Genomic DNA, 20,696 nt, shown 5'->3' with positions numbered 1-20,696 from the left:
TTTACGTCAGTCAATTTGCATGCCTTAATGCACCTATATCTAAGCCTCTGATCGAAAAACGTTCTTCATCAAAGTTGTTCATAATCATCTCTTCTATAACATATCCAAAAATCAGTGCGATCAGATCTGTAATGAAGTCTGTACATCGATCTGAGTAGAGGTTGGTCAGAAATCAGCAGATTTCGAGTTTCAGCTTTTCTTTATCCTCTTTCCTTATCAGGATTCCTCAAATTCCTTTGGAATTAATTCCATTAAGAGGTAATATCACTGTTCAGTTTATAGTTCAGATAATTATTAGTTCCATGACACAAGTATAACGTGCACAAGTACTCTCTCTAAGATACACAATGACTGCTTTACTAGCTTCAATCTCATCTTTGGTTTTTGATTTCCTTCTACCCAAATTGAGTTTGATGTTGGCATGATAATTGATCTTAGTTGATTTTGAACTATTCTTTAGTAGCAGGTTGACAAGCATACTTGTTATTTTCATCATCATCTTTTCTCAGCTTCTTATCTGATCTTTTGCTTCAGTTTTCCTTGTACTATATACATACTAATATGGGAAGATCAGCTGCATCTCTTGGTGGCACGAGTCTTACTAGCTTGGCTATCTGGGCTTCTTATATCTTGATGGTTTATGCATAAAGAGATTTCTTGTTTGATTGAAACTAATATGCATGAATTTGCAGGTCTTACTATCTTGGCTATCTGGGCTTCACTTCAGAATGCAGTGGTATTTCATGACTTCATGATTGCTACTACTGGGAAGTACTGGCAGTGCTGCTCAAAACCAGCATATGTTGCATAGAGCATGAGGAGACCCAGCTACAGCGGGAGGGTTCTAAATATACTAATGCTGCTATTCTTAGATGTTCATTATGTTTTTGGCCTTTATGTTTAGGGGTATATATATAGGCAGGGTTAATTAATATATATTAATGTTGGGATGAACATACTATTGATGGAATAAAAAAAAAATTGGAATCAATGGATGTGTTTTAATTTGGATGTGTTATGATTCTCTCTCAGACAATTCAATTCCAGCTAAAACCTATTGTCTAATTGTATTGTCTAACAATTGAACATTAAGAAGAATGCAAAAACTGTTGTATGAACAACCTAATTACAATACTTTCCGAACATACGTAGTTGGCTAATTAGAAAACATACAACAACAAAATAACATCTTCGGTTGTATTAAATATAAACAGACAATGGTTTTCTCACTTTTTTGTTGTCTGACTTATCTTCACAAGCTGCTTTCTGTTAGGCTACTGTTGACTTACTTTGCTTTGGACAACAGACTTGGCATCTAGATCTGTTGTTTTTTCTGGTGTTCAGACAATAGACTTGTACATGCTTGCTCTCGTACAAAAGCAAATCAGACGACAGTTTCCTGCTATTGTCTGATTCTCCAATCAGACGGCACAGGCTTTCACAACAGCAGACAAGGTCATCAGACAACAGTCCAAAACTGTCGTCTGAAGCTATTATTGACGTAGTGCGTGGCTCTCATCTTCTCTCCTTTACGGTTTTTACTTTCTTGTAATTCAAACTCATATATTTTTAGTTGTGAATTTTAAGACAATGTGTGGCTAAATCACTTTTGTTAGGATTACGGTTTTTAGGATTGCAGTACCCTCTTTGTGAATTTTAAGACAATGTGTGGCTAAATCTTTCTTTCTTCTTTTCTAGTGTTTGACGTTTTCTTTGGCTTAGTTCAGATTTTGTTATTCTTTTTTATTTGTTAGTTTAGTTTAGTTTTGTTTTCTTTTGTGTGATTAATATAGTTACCCTCAATCTCTGGCATCGAACGATCCTTGCTTATCCTTTACTACTGACGACTACATCATTGCAGGGTTAAATTGAGCGTCTATTTTGAGCGTATCACGTACTCGAGCATTACTTAGTATGTACAACTGTAGTAGGAATATGAAGTATAGTGTAAATTTACAAAGAACTTCAAAAAATTTACCTTCGGGCAAAAGGAAGAGTGAATAAAAGGTCGCACAATCCGTCGAATGTGTATGCATGCGCAGCAACCGCACCGCTAAAACATTGAAAGAAGTTGAAAACTAGTTGCGGGATTAGAAGCCACAAGTATTTTGTAATGGCCTCTGCATAATGTCGAGCCACAGCATTCCCAACCTGGTTTTCAATCACAACCAAAACAGGAGTCAATTATTTCAAATCATCTTGGTATTTAGGGTTTATAACAGAAGATAGATCGATCGGGTTCATACCTCATGACAAAGTATGGCAGCTATCTCCTCATCACTTATAAAATACCTAAACAACCCTGTGTAGACCAAAATCTTGCCGCCGAACAAGCAATATGCATTGATAATATCAGGTTGATCCACTACATAGAACTCCCACTTCAAAAAATCCAAATGCGAAGTGGCGACTCTAGAGCCTTGCCACCACCGACGTCCCTTCTCTTGATCCTCCCTAGTTATGCCTCTCATCAACCCCTGAGTTATTTAATTGCCAATGCGCCAAACACGCCTAGTTTGCAAGTCTCCATCAGGTAATGTTCTGCCTATCGTTCCCTCTATTTTCATCATCACAAATGTTAAATCTCCCAGAAACTTCTCCCATTCTCTTCTCACAATCACAGTGGGTTCGTTTTGAGTAGGGAATAGTCTCAAACCTGCTCCAACATAAGGCGATGAAAACCCCAGAACCCAAAAAACGCGCAGCCCACAACCTCCTATTTTCTGTCCTAACCCAGGCGCACCAGTCGTGCCACCTCGTCCTGAACCGGCCGGAGCGGTTTGGAACCTCACCGTGGTACTATCTATTGGCACAGCCTAAAAAGGGACTGTTTTGAGCTGTTCTTGTGATTCTTCCGAGTTGTGGAATTGGTTTATACCAAGAAGAAGAAGAAGAAAAGCCTGGAAACTTGGGTTTGCTGGAGGCCAGAGTCGAATACAACGTTGAGTAAATTCTCGAGATGGGTTTTCTAGTTACATCTTTGGGTACAATCCTTAATGTGAATCCTCGAAAATTATCGAGCGTGAGCTTGGCTCTTCTATTGTATGACATGATGAACAAACCTCTCAAATTTAACACTGATCTACGAGAAGAAACCTATAATGGGACCTTCTCAAAAAAAAATAGAAACCTATAATGGGACAAGACTTGTCCGAGGGCACTAATCCAAATAATTAATTTTTGTACACTACATAAAGAAACATCTCCTAAACCTATCTGGACTCAAGGTTAACTTAAAGGAGCATGCTTTTTGTCAATAAATCTTATGTTTACTTCAAATAAATTTATGTCGGGGTCGGAGGTTAATTGTTGTTGATTGGTCAATCAGCTTGATAAAAAAATTTAATTTTTTTGTGTCTTGTATTGAGGTTCACCGAAATATCGCGACCGAAACTATCACTGATAACAAAAGTAGAACAAATGAAGGTAAAAAAACAAACCAAACCAAATTAGTTTGGTTTAGTTTCAATATCTTTGGAAACGAACCAGACTACGTACTACAAACTTGACAACATTTTGACATCTTTTTAAAAACAGAGACTAGATTTGGTTGGTCGAAAGTCTAAACCACAATTTGACTATCTGGTTCCCTCTATCTCTCTCCTCAAACCAATATATCCGAACTAAAATTGAGCTGAATGTGCTGTTTAATTTTATTTTCGGAATATTTATGGATTTTAGTGTTTATATTGTTGAATGATTGGATGCATTTAATACTATGAAGTAGCTTCTATTTCTTTGTAGATGCAAATTAACTATAAGGATTACTTAAACTCCTAACTATGAAATCTGTCTAAATGTTGTTAGATGTGAAGCTTTGCTGGGAAAAGAATTAGGCCTCAAGAACAGAAACTAATGTTCCAAGAACTAGTTGTGGCATGAATTGTTACTGTCAGAAGATTGTCGTCACCTCTGAATTAAAATCCCTCATCTTTCGAGTTCACCGAGCAAGATTTAGGCTTTGAACTTGAGTATGCTCCAAAACTACCAGCCCCTCTTCCCTTGATATGTATCTCACAACTAGAGTCATCACTGAAGTAAGTCAATACTGTTAACAGCTAGCTCCACCGGAATTGTACATGTTCAATAATCCAATAGGTGCAAATGGAATACTTGCTTGCACACCTGTGAAAACATTTCAGAATCCTTTGTAGCTTATATTATAGATTTTTTTTCTTGGATTGCAATTTTATAGATTATAGTACCTTGTATTGTGATTTGTGAATGTCATTGTGATTTCAAATCCACTTGTAAGATAAAACACCAGAGATATATACTGCAGAAGAGCAAGGCTGGGGCTGTTGGTACTTTGATTCAAAGACAAAATCAGTTGAAAATAATTCTCCTCTTATAGCTGTCACAGGGATCGATCATCTTCGAAGAAAACCTCTACGGCCCCCACGTGCTGCTTGTACATCCTGGTATATAGAGAGTGCTTCTTTCATGACGTTAGCTTCAGCCAGCTTTTCAGCTCTCTTTTTCCCGGTTGGATGGGTAGAAAGATAATCTTTCTGGTTTGGAGTTTCACCAGCAAGCTTAAGCTTCTGGTACACACCTGGAGCAACCCTAGGATCATACCCGGCAGAAGCAAGCAACAACAGCCCAATGTGATCCGCCTCCATTTCCATCCTATATATCAAGATAGAGATCATTATCAGCGTACATCAATGTGAGAAGATGCACAATAAACAAGAGCATAATCACAACATGTGTAGTCTGCGGGGTAGCTTTAGTAGTTTATTGGAACACTAGACTTATATATTCAACTATTTTAAGCTACCAATACTATTAGTCAATTATACTATTTTAACAGTACGTACGTATCACATCTCATAGTGCATCACTGAGATGAAAGAAAACACATCATTAACAACACAACTTCAGAGTTAAGAGAGGTAGAATTGGAGATAACATGTATTCATGTAACTTAAATATTAATAAAAGATTTAGAAAAAGAAAAACAGAGGAGGCTATGCCGATTCATATAATATATATATATATATATATATATATATATATATATATATATATATATATATATATATATATATATATATATTATATGAATCATGCATCTACTTAAGCATTAGTTAGTGTGTTGTTACAAAGTAAAGAGTAGATTCACGAAGAACTTCGATAAATTTACCTTCGGGAAAAAGGAAGACTAAATAAAAGGTTTGACAATTTGTCGAATGAGTGTGCAGCAACCGCACCGCTAAAAAATTGAAAGAAAATCAGTTGCAGGATTACAAGCCACATGTAGTTTGTAATGGTCTCTGCAGTATGTCGAGCCACAGCATGCCCAAACTGGTTTTTCAATCACAACCAAAAACAGAAGTCAATTATTTCAAATCATCTTGGTATGTAGGGTTTATAACTAAAAACATAGATGGATCGAGTTCATACCTCATGACCAAGTATCGTAGCTATCTCCTCATCACTTTTAAAATGCCTAAGCAACCCTGTGAAGACCACAATCTTGCCGCCGGGCAAGCAACATGCATTGATAATAGGCTGATCCACTACATAGATCTCCCACTTCAAACCATCCAAATGCGAAGTGGCGACTCTAGAGCCTCGCCACCACCGACGCCCCTTCTCTTTATCCTCCCTACTTATACCTCTCATCAATGCCTGAGTTATTTCATTGGCAATGCGCCTAACACGCCTGGTTTGCAAGTATCTATCAGACAATATGCTGCCTGTAGTCTTCTCTTTTTTCATCTCCTCAAATGTGTACTCCCCCAGCATCTTCTCCCACTCTCTTCTCAAAATCACAAAGTGGTTTCGTTTTGAGTAGGGAATAGTCTCAAACCTGCCCAAACACACGGCAACGAAAACCCCAGAACCCAAAAAACGCGCAGCCCACAGCCTCCTATGATCTGCCCTAACCCAGGAGCACCAGCCGTGCCACCTCGTCCTGAACCGGCCAGAGCGGTAACGATCCTCACCGTGGTAATATCTATATGCACAGCCGGAAAAAGGACTGTGCTGAGCTGTTCTTGTGATTCTTCGGAGTTGTGGAATTGGTTTACGCGAAGAAGAAGAAGAAAAGCCTGGAAACTTAGGTTTGCTGGAGGCCAGAGGCGAATACAAGGAATAAATTCTCGAGATGGGCTTTCTAGTTACATCTTTGGGTACAATCCTTGATGTGAATCCGCGGAAATTATCGAGCACGAGCTTGACAAACGTCTCAAATTTAACACTGATCTACGAGAGGATTCTTATCCAAGTGCCCTAATCCAGATAATTAATTTTTACCCTCCTAAACCTATTTGGACTTAAATTTGTACACCATAAAAAAAAAACATGTCCTAAACCTATTTGGACTCCTAAACATCTCCGAAACACGATTCCACAATAAATCCGACGTTTTCCGACGCAACCATCACCACCAACGGTGATTCAAGCTTTGCAAAGAACAATTTCTTCATTGTGCCTCCAAGAATCCTTTCTTGGACCCATTTTTTCCAAGAGAAAACAAATTTAAGAATAAGAAGATGGGTGAATACATGAGAAATTGTGAAGGAGATGGAGGATGTTTGGTGTGAGGAATTAGGAAAGAATTGATAGGTATTTATAAAATTTCCTACAATTTACTGTTCTAACAGGTATAATTTTTTTTCCTCAATTTTCTAGTAATATATATATTTTTTTTTTTGGGATAAAACTGGCATTAATAAGTCTCTATTTAATAGGAGCGCTTGATCAAATTTTTTGATAAAACCTGATCCGTTAGATTACTAAAATATCCGTTGCATGAGAAAAAAAAATATAAGTGGACGACATCGGAGCTGTCCATATTCAAAATCGACGAATAAGAACCATCCATTAATATGACCGTTGTTACCCCCAACAGTCATTAGGGGACAACGCGGGCCCACCACAGCAGCTCCATTAAGTTGGACTTTACTCTCTCTGGCGCACCAAGGCGCGTGCGCGTCTTCAGCAATCTGAAACCAGTGCGGCTCTGCTGATGGGTCTTAGTTGTGAAAAAGTCTCAAATATGAGACTTGGGATGAGCCCAAGTCCTATAATACCAAGACCAGGTGTTGGAGATGCAAAGTCATATATTCATCTAAATTCTAGTTTGGCAATTGTTGGAGTTGCCCTTAAAAGGCACATGATTAAGATGAAAGAGTCCTCTCGTACAAGAAAGATTTAGAAGAATATAGGGAAAGGCCACATGGTTGGAGTGCACGGACAACAATTTGGGTAAAAATTACTTTTTATTGATTTACTGTATTTTGTTATTTTTACCAAGCGTAAGTTGGGGTTTTGGTGGAAGTTAAAAAGCAACTCCACTCAAAACTAACTTCAACCCAATTTGGAGTTGTTCTTTCTATTTTGTCAAAAACAGAAAATAACTTTCGTGTTGAGTGAGCAAGTCATTTGTCTCACATTCGTTTCATTTGTCATTGATTTTCCATTCTTTCATGGTGCTTATTTCATTAAAATGTCTAGAACACCCTATAGTTTTAGTGAAACAAAGATACGATATATTCTACACCAAAACAAGTTGAACATAAGATACTGTACATGCCTTTCAAAAAAAAAAAAAAAAAAAGTACAAGTGAATATGGAAGATATTGGTGGTAATTAATTAAATCATTCTTAATTGCAGGGAGTTATGCAATGGAAGTTAACGTAGCCATGTAGGTCTATTATAGTAGCTTCCTTTTGTAGTTTTGTTGATATTAGTTTATTTTTGCATTTGTTATTTTTTTTCGTCCAAATGGATAATGTCAAGGATTCAATTTTGTTGATATTAGTTTATTTTTGCATTTGTTAATTTTTTTGGTCCAATGGATAGTGTCAAGGATTCAATATAACTCCAGTCCTTTCTTTTACCTAGAAGCTTATTTGCATGGCAAATTGCCATCCTTTCCGTTGCCACCCTTTCTATCTACATTGTCCTATGGCAGGAAGGGAGCGAAATAAAATTCCACATGCAAAACAACCCCAGCAAATTCGTAATGGGACTTCATATTTGTTAACAGCATACATGTTTTTGACCCCTCATTGTGACCAACAGTTGCATACAAATATTACTGCTCATAGTTAAAAGGGTTGACGGATAAAATCAAGAAGCTATGCCTATATAGGACGGAGTCCCGTTCCCCTGGTCAGCAGGGATTGTGTGGTCACTCACTGTCCGATTTCAATCGGATGGTTGACAGCTCTCACCACAGATCTCATCACTTAGTTGTCAACCGTCCGATTGAAATCGGACGGTGAGTGACCACACAATCCCTGATCAGCTGCTGATCAGGGGAACATTTATGGACGTAAGAGGATATAATATTTCACATTTCTATGTATAGTTTCATTCATCTCACAAAATCAAAAAATATTAAACTCAACAAAAAAACGTATTGTCCTAAAGAAACCCTTCAACCCCACGTCCTGCTCGTACGTCGCGATATATAGTTAGTGCCTCTTCCATGATGTTAGCTCGAGCCAGCATTTCAGCTCTCTTTTTCCCGGATGGATGAGTAGTAAGATAATCTCTCAAAGCAGAATCTCCACCAGAGAGTTTCCCCAACTTCTCGTACACAGTTGGAGCCACTCTTGGATCATATCCAGCAGAAGCAATCAACAGCAGCCCAATGTGATCCGCTTCCAATTCCATCCTAATCAAATTAAATAAAGGCAAGAATGTGAACGTTGAAAGTAATAGTTCCATGATAATCATTACATTAAGATGTAAAAATGACAAGAAAACATCAGAAGAGCAAAATAATGAACACATCCAACCTAACCTAAAAAATCATCAGGTGATCAGGATAGTCAAAATCTTGAGGATTAACATTCAGTTCAATGACACCAAACCTAATAAAGTATCTGTCGGACCACCAACAACAGCAGGTTCAAAGTGTATCAATGAGGGAACAGAGCATTAACAAATCACGAGAGGTTATCAGAGATCACTAAGAAGTAAGAACTCAAACAAGCTAAGTATGGAGACTTCGGCCACAATTCCACTACTTCTGAGACCGGCAATTCTAACAAAAAGAAAATGCTGGAATACTTTGATTCCCAACAAAAAGGGAGTAAGCAATCCAGCAAGGCTTTATCCTCTCAGCAGACCAGATATTAGAAGTTCAACAATGTATGACAGTATAGACAGTAGGTCAAATTCCAATAGACAGTAAGAAACAGGTTAAAAAGAATCTTTAAGTACATTCACCAAGAGTCTCAGAACAATGGAACAACTCGATATATTTGACAACTTGTAACAATGTATATCCTGACAATCAATCAGTGGGATTTTGTATGTTAGCTTGGTTGAACATCCTAATTAACTAACTATGTATCTATATAGCAATGATTCATATTGAACTGTTACGAGATTAATATCAATCGACTGTTTGAAATGATTAAGCAGGAAACCTGAAGTTGTAAAAATCGTTCTTCGCATTAAGCAGGCAAACTCTATAATCTTTTATTCTTTGTTGCTGAAGCACTAGTGATCAAAAGCTATAAAATATCATGCTACTATACTAGTAAATTCTGTGATTGAATGTGCCAAGGGTCTTAAAACAACTACACCTCCATTCTTAACACCTGCCGCCCATGGCCATTGGTCTTTGTCTGTACCCTGTTTTATATCCTAGACTCCTAGTTGATTAACATGGCTACATAATACTTTTACGCTGACCATATTCTGAGACAAAATCATTCTATTGCTCGGAACAATGCAGGGAACTTAAAATAGTAGAAGTGTTTGCCAAAAGCTGTTTAAAGATATCCTCAAGCTGTCAGACCATTTTAGGGATATTCTATCAGTTTTTCTAACCTTTACACTTTAAGTCCTATTATACTGATCCAAAAACCTCACTACAAAAATAACAAGAAGACATATGCAACCATTCAAGGCATGCATCTTCCTCCATCAGAACGAACCAACACTAAGAAGAGTCATAGAGCACATAATCCTCTATCCGTAAGCAAATGATAATCAGCAGTAACGTACCTTCGGGAAAAAGGAAGCCTTAAGAAAAGATTGGATAATGGGTTGACAAAATCAGGCGAAATAAGCTGATAAAGAAGCAGTTGCAGGATTGCAACCCACAGGTTCTTTGTGATGCCCTCTGCAGAGTGTCGAGCCACAGCATGCCCAACCTAGTTTCCAATCACAACACAAAGGACAAGTTTTATCCAATCCCCAACATATAACTAACACCTACACAGAACCAAAAAACCTAAGCCACAACTCATCATACCTCATGACCAATTACCGTAGCTATCTCGGCATCACTTCTAAAATGCTTAAGCAACCCTGTGAAGACCACTATCTTCCCACCGGGCAAGCAAAACGCATTGACAATCGGCTGATCCACCACCAAAACCTCCCAATTCAAATCAACCAAATGCGAAGTGGCATCCTTAACACCACTATCCTTACCTTTCTTCCTACTATGCTCAATCCACTTATCATCAAGAATCTCATCCTCACGTGACCAATTCTCCTCCACCTTCCCCTCCCCACCCTCCATCAATGCCTGCACACTCTCACTCCCCCGGCCTTCGAATTTCGGGTCAACCTCCTCCGATGCATACCCCATGTCAGTCCACCCCTGATCATGCCTCAACCCTCTCTTCAACGCATCAATAATATCCTTGGAAATCAGCCTAACCCTCACACTTTCCGGGTGTATGGGAGGCAAAATCTTCCCCTTAAACCCGGCTTTCAACTCCTCGAACTGCTGCTCTCCCAGCTTCCTCTCCAAATTAGTCGACAGAATTACAAAATGCCTACGCTTGGTGTATGGTACAGTCTCCAAGTTCCCAAAATACACAGTGATAAAAACCCCACCGCCCACCACAATAGTAACAAACGCCCTCCTCGGGTCCTTGAACCAGTCAGCCCACCGGCGCGGACCTCTTTGCCGGAAATGCTGCACCTGCCGCCGATCCACATGATAATATCTCTTGGCAAAACCGATAAATGGGCTCAGTTGGTTTTGCGGAATTGGGTTCTGTGAAATAGAATAGCGAGGAGAAAACCCAGAAAACTTAGCTGGTTTTGAGGCCAAAGTTGAAGACTTGGTGGAGTAGACTCTGGAGATGGGTTCTGATCTAGCTACGATTCTTGATGTGAAGCCGCGAAAGGCGTCGATTGCGAGCTTGGCTCTTCTGTAGTTAGCCATGATTGAATTAAAGGTCTCAACTTTGACACCAAAGGCCTCAACTTTGAATGAGGATTTGATTTGATGTTTTGAAGAAGAAAATGAGAATCTGAATTGTGGTTAAATGGTTGGTGCATAGAAAATTCAGGAGTCTCGCTAAGAACCAACTAGAAGAAGAAGAGAACAGAGAAGGAGCTGAAGGACTTCGTTGAAACGATGCGTTTAAGACATGTCAGAAACTGGAAAGTAGTTTTCACTACTGTTTAAGGTCAAAGGGACAGGATTTTAACCTAGTACCCAACTATTTTTAGGTCTGGTTGGATTTACTTTCTTGTTTCTTGTATAACAACTTCAGGAATTTTAAATAAGAAAATATCAAATTGTTAGAGATTATAATTGACCTCAGATCATATAAGCTTACAAGGGAATCATGACCAAATTAAAAAATTAAAAAATCTTACAGAATTCTATTTTTTCAATTTCATTAATTGATAAAAATAGTACAAGTACAGGCAATATTAATGGGTTAATACATAGGAACAAATATACTTTTTTTTCTTTTCACAAATATAAAACAAAGAAGATTATCAGTAGCACTGATTCTTCAAAGGGTTTCTAGATCCAATTTTCCTTCTTTGAGGGCACTGCATTGCTCATTATTTTTAATCGGCTTTCTTAAAGAATGATCACGTTTCGTCCCCTCACGAGTTTTTGGAAGAGTGACAGTCAATGTCGTATCCTCATCAATCACATTCTTGAAGAGGACTTCCCATTCTTGGTTATTGAAAACCGGCCTCCGCAAAGGATTGTTAGATTTCTCCTTATTGTTGGTTCTCGTTTTGAAAACCAACGAGAAATCATCAGAGAGTGGCTTCAGACTTCCATCTTCTTCAAGTTGACCTCCACTTATCTTTGTCATGAATTCATCTTGTGGTAGGAGCAGAGCCTCACACTTGATAGACATTGCAGCAGACGAACTTAACACAAGGACTGAAATTGATCCTAAGAATTACTAAGCAAACGTATGAACACAAAGTAATGATTTGTGGAAAACCCAATGGGGTAGTTCACTATATATATAGGAAAGTCGCATTTGGGAAATAATGCTATTCCTAGCTTGAGTTAGGTTAATTCTATTCCTAGTTTAAACGGGATTATTTCTATTCCTAGTTTAAGGAGGAACATATCTTATAGGAAGGTCTGATTCCTATTCCAATTTGGGAAATAACGCTATTCCTAGCTTGAGTTGGGTCGTCTGAATCCTATTCCAATTGGGACTCCAATTGGTCTACCAAGAAACAACTAGAAGAAGAAAACAGGGAAGGAGCTGAAGGAATTCTTTGAAAGTTGAAACTGTCAGAAAGTGGACCTATTTTATAAGGTCAAAGGTACAGGATTTAAACCCAGTACCAAACTACTTTTGGTCTGGTTGGATTTAGATAACCCTGCAATTTCTTTCTTTCTTGTTTCTTGTATAATAACTTCAAGAATTTCTCATAACAAAATATCAAAAAATATAACTAGCATTCTGTTTTACTGACGAAAATCCCAGACTTGGTAATAAAAGATAAAGAAACAAACCCTAATAAACAAGAACAAAATTTGTAACAATGAAATAGATACTAGAGTGTACAGAATATGCATCAAGCAAAAAAAAGTTAGTCCTATGATGAGCCAATCAAGGCCCTCTACAAAATATTTTTCTTCATTGTCAGATGTGCTCTTGCCTCCACTTCAAATAATTTTAGTCGCTTGGCCACTTCAAGTAATTGTCAATGAAACCTTTATTAGTAGTTTGCTCAGGACAGGTTACTTGATGACTAACACTGTGGGTTTCACCATCTGTTGTAGTTGCCGCGGCCTCTGCAGCCACCAAACCTATCATTTCTTCCTTTAGAGAAACCACCACCACCCTTGCCACCTCCTCTTCCACCAAACCTACTACCACCACGGCCGATCTTCCTCTCCTTGCTTCTTTTTCTTGTAAACTCGGCAAAGAGTCCAAGACCTGTATGCTGATACCAGCTGCATTTTGCGAACCAGCACCCAAAATAGAGAGAAGACACATGTATAAGGATCAGATCAACACTGAGAAAGCCAACCAAGAACATGAATCTGTAATGCTCAGAATTTAAATCAATGGCATAATTTCATTACACAAAGCTGCTTGGTGAATATCTACGAGAAAATCAACAAATGAGTTAAAGAAAGAAAACAGGTATTTAGTATTAGTAAGAAACATATCCAAATCTTCAGCAGCTACATCAAACTGCACCCTTTCCATCAGTTGTTGGTGCCATTCCCTTCACTGACTCGACCTTCTCTTCCGGCAAGAACCTCCACAAGGCCGAATAAGCAAAACTGAGACAAAGTTGATGGAATCAAAAGTCAAAACATATAAGCAACAAGTTGATGGAAGTCGATAACATATACTCGGAGAAAGTTTCAACAAGGATGAACCAATTTATATTTTACTGGTAACCAAATAAACTAACCGACACAGTTCATATATACCTTCATCGTTTTATAGCAAGTGTTCCAGTCAGTTATGTAGTATACAGTTTGTTCCTATCACTTGAGACTTCTATGAAGAATAGAATATCAGTTGGCTTCTATTATTAGTTAAAGAGGCTCACATGTGATGAAAATAAAATGACGACATTCGTTATACAACTTAATATTTCATGTATCTTTGTATAGTTTCATCCATTCATATTTCCAAGGCTGTAGAAGTCTTCCAACTACACAAATCAAAAACAACTAAATGACTCAAAAAATGAAAACAATGTATTGTCCTAGAGAAACCCTTCAATCCCACGTCCTGCTCTTACGTCCTGATATATAGCTAGTGCCTCTTCCATGATGTTAGCTCGAGCCAGCATTTCTGCTCTCGTTTTCCCGGATGGATGAGTAGTAAGATAGTCATTCAGAGCAGAATCTCCACCCAAGATTTCACCCAACTTTTCGTACACAGTTGGAGCCACTCTCGGATCATATCCAGCATAAGGAATCATTCAATAGCAGGCCAATGTAATCCGCTTCCAATTCCATCCTAATCAAAAGAATGTGATCTAGAATGTGAATGTTGAAAATAATAGTTCCGAGATAATCATTACATCAAAATGACGAGAAAACATCAGAAGAGAAAAATTATACACACATCGAGCAAACCTAAAGAATCCCCAGGGATCAGGATAGTCAAAAGCTTAGTGATTAAAATTCAGTTCATATAAGATCAAACCTATCAAGGTGCCTGTAGCACCATCCCTAACAGTATCAGGTCTCAAAGTGCATCAATGAGGAGGGAACATATCATTAACAAATCAAGTCAACCAAATGCGAAATGGCGTCTTTGACACCACTATCCTTACCCTTCTTCTCATCCTCAAGTGAACACTTCCCTTCCATTTTCCCCTCTTCACCATTCATCAATGCCTGCACAGTCTCAACTTCCTACAAGGCATTCCCCATGTCCTGATCATGGCTCAACCCTCTCTTCAACGCATCAATTATATCATTGGCAATCACCCTAATCCTCACTCTTTCCGGGTGTGTAGCCAGCAAAATCTTCCCCTCAAATTGTGAAGCTTTCATTTCCTCAAATTGCTTCCTCTCCCAGCTTCCTCTCCAAATCAGTTGACAGAATTATAAAAAGCCGACGTTTAGTGTATGGCAGTGTCTCATAATTGGTGATAAAAAAAACCCACCGCCCAACCACAATAGTAACAACAGGAATAAAATTCCGGGGTAAATCAAATATCTCTTATGATCTCTTGAACCGGTCAGCCCACCTGCGTGGATCAAAATGCCGCCGATCCACATAATATCTCTACTGTGTGTGTGGAATTGGTTTGTGTAAAATAGAATGGGAAGGAGAAAACCCAGAAATCTTGGCTGGTTTTGAGGCCCAAAGATGAAGACTTGGTGGAGAAGACTCCGGAGACGGGCTCTGGTCTAGTTACGATTCTTGATGTAAAGTCACGAAAGGCGTCGACTGCGAGCTTGGCTCGTCTGTAGTTTGCCATGATTGAACGAAAGGTCTCAACCTGAACACGGAGCTTGCTTTTCTGTGCTCAAGGTTTTGAAGAAAAAATTTGTGCTTAAATGGTTAGTGAATAGAAAGTGACCTAGTGCTAAACTAATTTTAGGTCTGGTTAGGATTCAGATACCCTGCTACTCTGCCATTTGTTGTTTTTTTTGGTCTGATTCTTTCTTGTTTAGTTGAAACTTAACTGGAATTTTAAATTCAAAAATATCAAAAAATATAAATAGCATTCTGTTTTTAATGCAGTAAACAAACAGTGATCTTACATATAAGAATGTGGGAAGCAGGAAAATCCCAGTCTTGCTAAAGTAAAAGGAAAAAGAACAAACCCTAATAAACAAGAGCAAAAAACTTGTAACAATGAAATAGATACTAGGGTGGACAGAATATGCATCAAGCAAAAAATAGACCTATGATGAGCCAATCAAGGCCCTCTACTGAATATTTTTCTTCATCGTCGGATGTGCTCTTGCCTCCACTTGGAATAACTAGTTTAGTCACTCGGCCACTTCAAGCAATTGTCAGTGCAACGTTTATTAGTAGTTTGCTCAGGACAGGTTACTTGATGACTTGCTGACTAACAATGGGTTTCACCATCTGTTGTAGTTGCCGCGGCCTCTGCCACCGCCGCCACCAAACCTATCATTTCTTCCATTAGAGAAACCCCTGCCACCTCCTCTTCCACCAAACCTACTACCACCACGGCCACCACCGCCAAATCTTCCTCCCCTTGCTTCTTTTTCTTGTAAACTCGGCAAAGAGTCCAAGACCTGTATGCTGATACCAGCTGCATTTTGCGAACCTGCACCCAAAATATACATAACAGCGTATAAGGAACAGACCAACACTGAGAAAGCAGCTAAGAACATGAATAATTAACAGGTATAAAAGAGAAATTTGTAATGCTCAGAATTTAAGTCAATGGCATAATTTGAGTACACAAAGCCGCTTGATGAATATCTACAAGATATAAATAAATGAGTAAGGAAAGAAACCAAGTGTTTAGTACCAGTAAGAAACATATCCAAATCTTCAGCAGCTACATCAAACACTGCACCCTTTCCATCAGTTGTTAGCGCCATACCCTTCACTGACTCGACCTTCTCCTCCGGCAAGAACCTCCTCAAGGCCGAATAAGCAAAACTGAGACAAAGTTGATGGAATCAAGAGTCAAAACATATAAGCAACTAGTTGATGGAAGTCGACCACATATAATCAAAGAAAGCGTAATCAGGGGATGGAACCAATTTATATTTTACCCTTAACCATATAAACTAACTGACACAGTTCTTATATACCTTCATCGTTTTATAACGTGTTCCAGTCAGTTTATGTAGTAAACAGTTGGTTCCTATCATTAGTAAGCACTTCACATGTGATAACTTAAAAAGAAAGACTGGCAGCAGTGAGTAAATATCCTTTTAAGTGGTTTCAATTCGAGTGTTATCATGTGCAAGACCTAAAAGCAAAATAAGGCAAAAGTGACAAGTGCTCACGATGCTGTGTAAATGGGCTTTCCAGCTTCAAGCAGTACGGTGACATGGTTCTCCATAGAACTCAGAAGTGACCTCTTCTTTACATCGGTGTAGCCCTGCACACCATGGAATGAGGCAAAGTTTAACAAACAATTTGAGACCAGGAAAAATAAAATGGCATCCAAGTTTTAAAAAATTCAAGGAAAAAATGTAGTTAAGTATTTGGAAAAGCTTACAGCAGCCTTAGCAAGAGCCTTTGACAGTAGATCTACTGCAGATAGGCCTGAGGTGTTTAGAAGCTCCTGAGCAACACTCTTGAATGCAGGAATTACGCTGCAATTAAAAATGTATTAATATTTGAACCCAATCACCATTAGAATGTAACTAACATCTTATCGTCACGTATTATACCTATCAGAGACATTAGTAATCATTTCTGCTGCACTAAGACCTGCAGCTTTGGCAACGTCAATTGGCTGAGGAGCAGAAACATGCTCAAATTTCACCCCAGATTCTCTTTCGATCTTTGATATGTTTGACTTTCTAGGGTCATAAAGCATTACAGCAACTCCAGAATTGCCTGAAAATATGGTCACACCTCTAAGTACTCTCATAAAACTACAGCAATTAGATACCTAAAAACACACTTCAGAAGTGCTATTTTTTTTTCAAGATTTACCGGCTCTCCCTGTGCGTCCGGATCGATGGATATAGTCTTCTACATCACGTGGAGGTTCACACTACAGACAATGAACAATAAAAGTAAGAGACTGGGTATATTACACAGAATGCAAATATGAAAACGAGCATACCTGAATAATTAATTGAACATCATTGATATCCAGTCCACGAGCTGCCACATTTGTGGCTACTAATGTCGAGAATTTGCCAGACCTGAAACCTGCAAGTGTGACCTGAAACGCGACAAAAAGGGAATAGATTCTGCAATTAGAGAAGGATAAATATTGAAACCACTTATACGCAGAAACCCCACAAACTCACTTGAGCAGGAAGCATCCATGCACAAAAATCCATTGAAAAATATATGTGTGTGTGTGAGTAGGAAACCTTCTGGAGGCCTAAAAACCGGTCATTGAGGGTAAGCAGAAATAAAAAGTCAAATTGGCCCTCCCAACCAAACCCTACCTACTTTTGTAATAAGGAGATTTTCCAATTCTCACAATTCCAAACGCCTTTTTATCATATAAATTGAGCTCCATTAGAAAATTTTATCTATAGGAACAGGCACAGACCTTGAAATTACTAACTTCATAATTTTGAGTTTTTCCATTTTCTCAGTCAAGGTGAAACATTTACTACTTTGGGAAAATATACTAGATAAAAAGATTATGAACCATGTCCAGTACGAATATTACATACACCATATTTAAAATAAACCAATATGTATGAGGGCCCCTCCTTAAGAAAAATATATTCAGCAATTAAAAAAAGCACTTCAAAGATCTGAATAAGGATAAGAAAACAAAATAACATACCTCCCGCTGACCTTGCTGTATGTCCCCATGCAAAGGTCTTGCTCCATGCAACCTCTCAGAAAGCTCAGAAGCACAATCCTTTGTCTCAGTGAAAATAATAGTGCGACCTCCACTGGATACAACATATATAAATTAGGAAAAGCATTCCAAAAATAAAAAGGGAAAAATTTATAATCAAAACAGAAGCCTCCATTAACAGATGCGTTAGGTGTTTGTTGACAAGGGAAAAACCAACCTGCTATAACAACGAATGATGTCAGGAATAACGTCTACTCTAGCTGAACTAGAGCAAGGAAGAACAATATGCCTAACATTGACGCTGGCCTTCATCTTTTCATTACCAACCAGATCTGCAGTTTTCTTATCTGATTTAAGAAACCTTTTGGAAATCTGAAAAAGCAAAATGAAATTTAATCAATATCTGTAAACGGTGGAAAGACAGACGCTATATCACAACCTTGCCAATTTATTTGTACAACTTATTTCAGATATAGAAGCTGAATCTAAGTATACATCAAAATTCAAACTTCCAGCACTTGATTAATATACTTACATTTTGCACCCAAGAGGGTAAGGTTGCACTGAAGAGAAGCGTTTGAACTTTAGTTACATCTTTGACCTTGCCTGCAAACCCAAAAAACAGAGAGAAGTTAATGCCAGATATAATTCTTACAAAACTAAACAACAAAGAAATCATCTGACACAGAGATTGTAATACTTGGAAAGTGTTTAGCTACAAGCATAAAGTAATTTCATAAAAATGTATAAAACACAGCTATCCCCCCGTTAATAACAGCAATACAACACAATTAGACAGAAAAATACCTAGAATTTGTTCAACGTCATCAACGAAACCCATCCTCAGCATTTCATCAGCTTCATCAAGGACCCGAAACTTCAAAGTGCTCAAGTCTATATTCCCCCTCTCAATATGATCCTACACCAAATTCTCAAACTTTAATTTGCAGATCCCATAATTACACTTGAAAGTTAAAAATAGGCTCAACCACAAAAGAATAACTCTATACCTTGATACGACCAGGTGTTCCCACAATGACATCAACCCCTCTCTTCAACTTATATTCTTGAGCTGCGTAAGGAGATCCACCATATACACAACACGATGCTAACCCCACAGCACCACCATAAAATTCAAAGTCCGCAAACACCTTATCAAACCAAAAACAGTCAATTCCGATACCAACAAACAATCACAAACACATTGTAACCATGAGTTCCGCAGTAAATACCTGCTTGGCCAACTCCCTGGTGGGTAAAAGAACAATAACAGTCGGTGCTCTGCCGTATCCAGTCTTTCGAAATTCTTTAGCAGAACCATTTGTTAACGACTCCAATATAGGCAACACAAAAGCCAGAGTTTTACCCTAAAATTTGCAGGAACAATAAACCAAATGATCAAAAACAACGAACCAAAAATCATATCCTAACACTCGAAAATAGACCGTTAAATTCGTTACCTGACCGGTGCGAGCCCGGCCCACCAAGTCCGCCCCGTCCAAAATGGTGTCGAACGTCATGGCCTGAATCGTAAACAAGGCCTCGATCCCCTTCTCCTTCAGCTTAGCCCTCAACGGCGCCGAAATCCGAAACTTGGTTACAGCATTAGGATCATCCTTCTTCACCTCAACCTTCTCCTCTTCCTCTTCCTCCTCCTCCACCTTGGCCTTCTTCGATTTCTTCTTGCTCTTCTCCACCGAAGAATCGCCGTTGGGCTTCAAATTGACAGGCTCGCCGAGCTCGGAGCTGGTGTCGCTCCTGTCTTCGTCGTCGGCCTCCATATCCAGCGCTTTCCGCTTCTTCAGCTTTGACTCTTTCTTGCTACTGCTCTTCTTCTCACTAATCGGAGAGTCGGTTATGGACTCCTTTTTCGACTTTTTCATCTTCTTCTCCTTCTTCGGAGCCTCCAGCACATAATCGGAAACGTCTATAGAAGGCATAATAGCTATGATTCTATAAGCAAGCTCTGTGTGGGAGGGAAGGCGCGAGAGAGAGGGGTTTCTCCTGCTTTCAGAGGAATGTGGCAGTGAGGTGCGTAAGCAGGAGAAAGAGAATTAGGGTTTAGGGGCTTTTATGGGGGAGCTGTGGAGGGTTCTTGAGCCGTTGGATTGCCCTACCCGAGAAATATCTAGTACGGCAACCCACATGGTAGCTAGGTCAGGAGGTTTGGAAGGGAAGAAAGAAACGTGGCGGCATCCTAGTGGAGACAGACAGAATATGCTCCACGACGTCGTTCCAGTACGTTTAAGATGAAAAAAATATCTGAACAGAATTGCAATTTTTTTGGTCCACTATTTGTATACACCATGATCATATGTGCTCAGAATTAAGATCATTCAATGTCAATATGAAATGTAGGATAACAATGGAAAGCTAATGATCGTAACAATGGAAAATAGAAATGCTTAAACGTAAGAAACATCAAGCTGCCAACTGACCTAGCTCTGCTAGGGTTTGGGAACGAGACCTAATTCTTTAGGTTTTCGAGCCCTGCATCTATTCTTCTTTGATAGAGATTTTGTCTTGGAAT

The 20,696-nt window shown here is 38.8% G+C and overlaps 3 protein-coding genes and 1 pseudogene across 3 annotated transcripts; all 4 read right to left on the bottom strand.

The window, feature by feature from the left end:
* Window positions 1-4,370: 4,370 nt before the first annotated feature.
* LOC133716954 (mitochondrial metalloendopeptidase OMA1-like) lies at window positions 4,371-8,199 on the bottom strand. Its single transcript, XM_062143582.1, has 4 exons — window positions 8,153-8,199; window positions 5,407-5,962; window positions 5,147-5,307; window positions 4,371-4,629 (listed from the first exon to the last, which is right to left on the bottom strand). The coding sequence occupies exons 1-4, from the start codon at window positions 8,197-8,199 to the stop codon at window positions 4,371-4,373; spliced, it is 1,023 nt and encodes a 340-aa protein (XP_061999566.1).
* LOC133717540 (mitochondrial metalloendopeptidase OMA1-like) lies at window positions 7,951-11,362 on the bottom strand. The gene is made up of 3 exons (XM_062144257.1): window positions 10,227-11,362; window positions 9,977-10,125; window positions 7,951-8,633 (listed from the first exon to the last, which is right to left on the bottom strand). The coding sequence occupies exons 1-3, from the start codon at window positions 11,151-11,153 to the stop codon at window positions 8,381-8,383; spliced, it is 1,329 nt and encodes a 442-aa protein (XP_062000241.1). The 5' UTR covers window positions 11,154-11,362; the 3' UTR covers window positions 7,951-8,380.
* Window positions 11,363-13,534: 2,172 nt separating this feature from the next.
* Window positions 13,535-15,157, bottom strand: LOC133716952 (mitochondrial metalloendopeptidase OMA1-like; annotated as a pseudogene).
* Window positions 15,158-15,387: 230 nt separating this feature from the next.
* LOC133714841 (DEAD-box ATP-dependent RNA helicase 7) lies at window positions 15,388-20,146 on the bottom strand. Its single transcript, XM_062141100.1, has 14 exons — window positions 19,627-20,146; window positions 19,399-19,533; window positions 19,177-19,317; window positions 18,974-19,085; window positions 18,702-18,772; window positions 18,384-18,538; window positions 18,149-18,260; window positions 17,465-17,566; window positions 17,332-17,392; window positions 17,064-17,232; window positions 16,889-16,985; window positions 16,674-16,768; window positions 16,187-16,320; window positions 15,388-15,979 (listed from the first exon to the last, which is right to left on the bottom strand). The coding sequence occupies exons 1-14, from the start codon at window positions 20,104-20,106 to the stop codon at window positions 15,768-15,770; spliced, it is 2,076 nt and encodes a 691-aa protein (XP_061997084.1). The 5' UTR covers window positions 20,107-20,146; the 3' UTR covers window positions 15,388-15,767.
* Between the last annotated feature and the right edge of the window lie 550 nt (window positions 20,147-20,696).

This window comes from Rosa rugosa, chromosome 6 (genome assembly GCF_958449725.1).
Source record: "Rosa rugosa chromosome 6, drRosRugo1.1, whole genome shotgun sequence".
Classification (NCBI taxonomy): domain Eukaryota; kingdom Viridiplantae; phylum Streptophyta; class Magnoliopsida; order Rosales; family Rosaceae; genus Rosa; species Rosa rugosa.
This window is presented reverse-complemented; position numbering and strand designations above follow the sequence as displayed.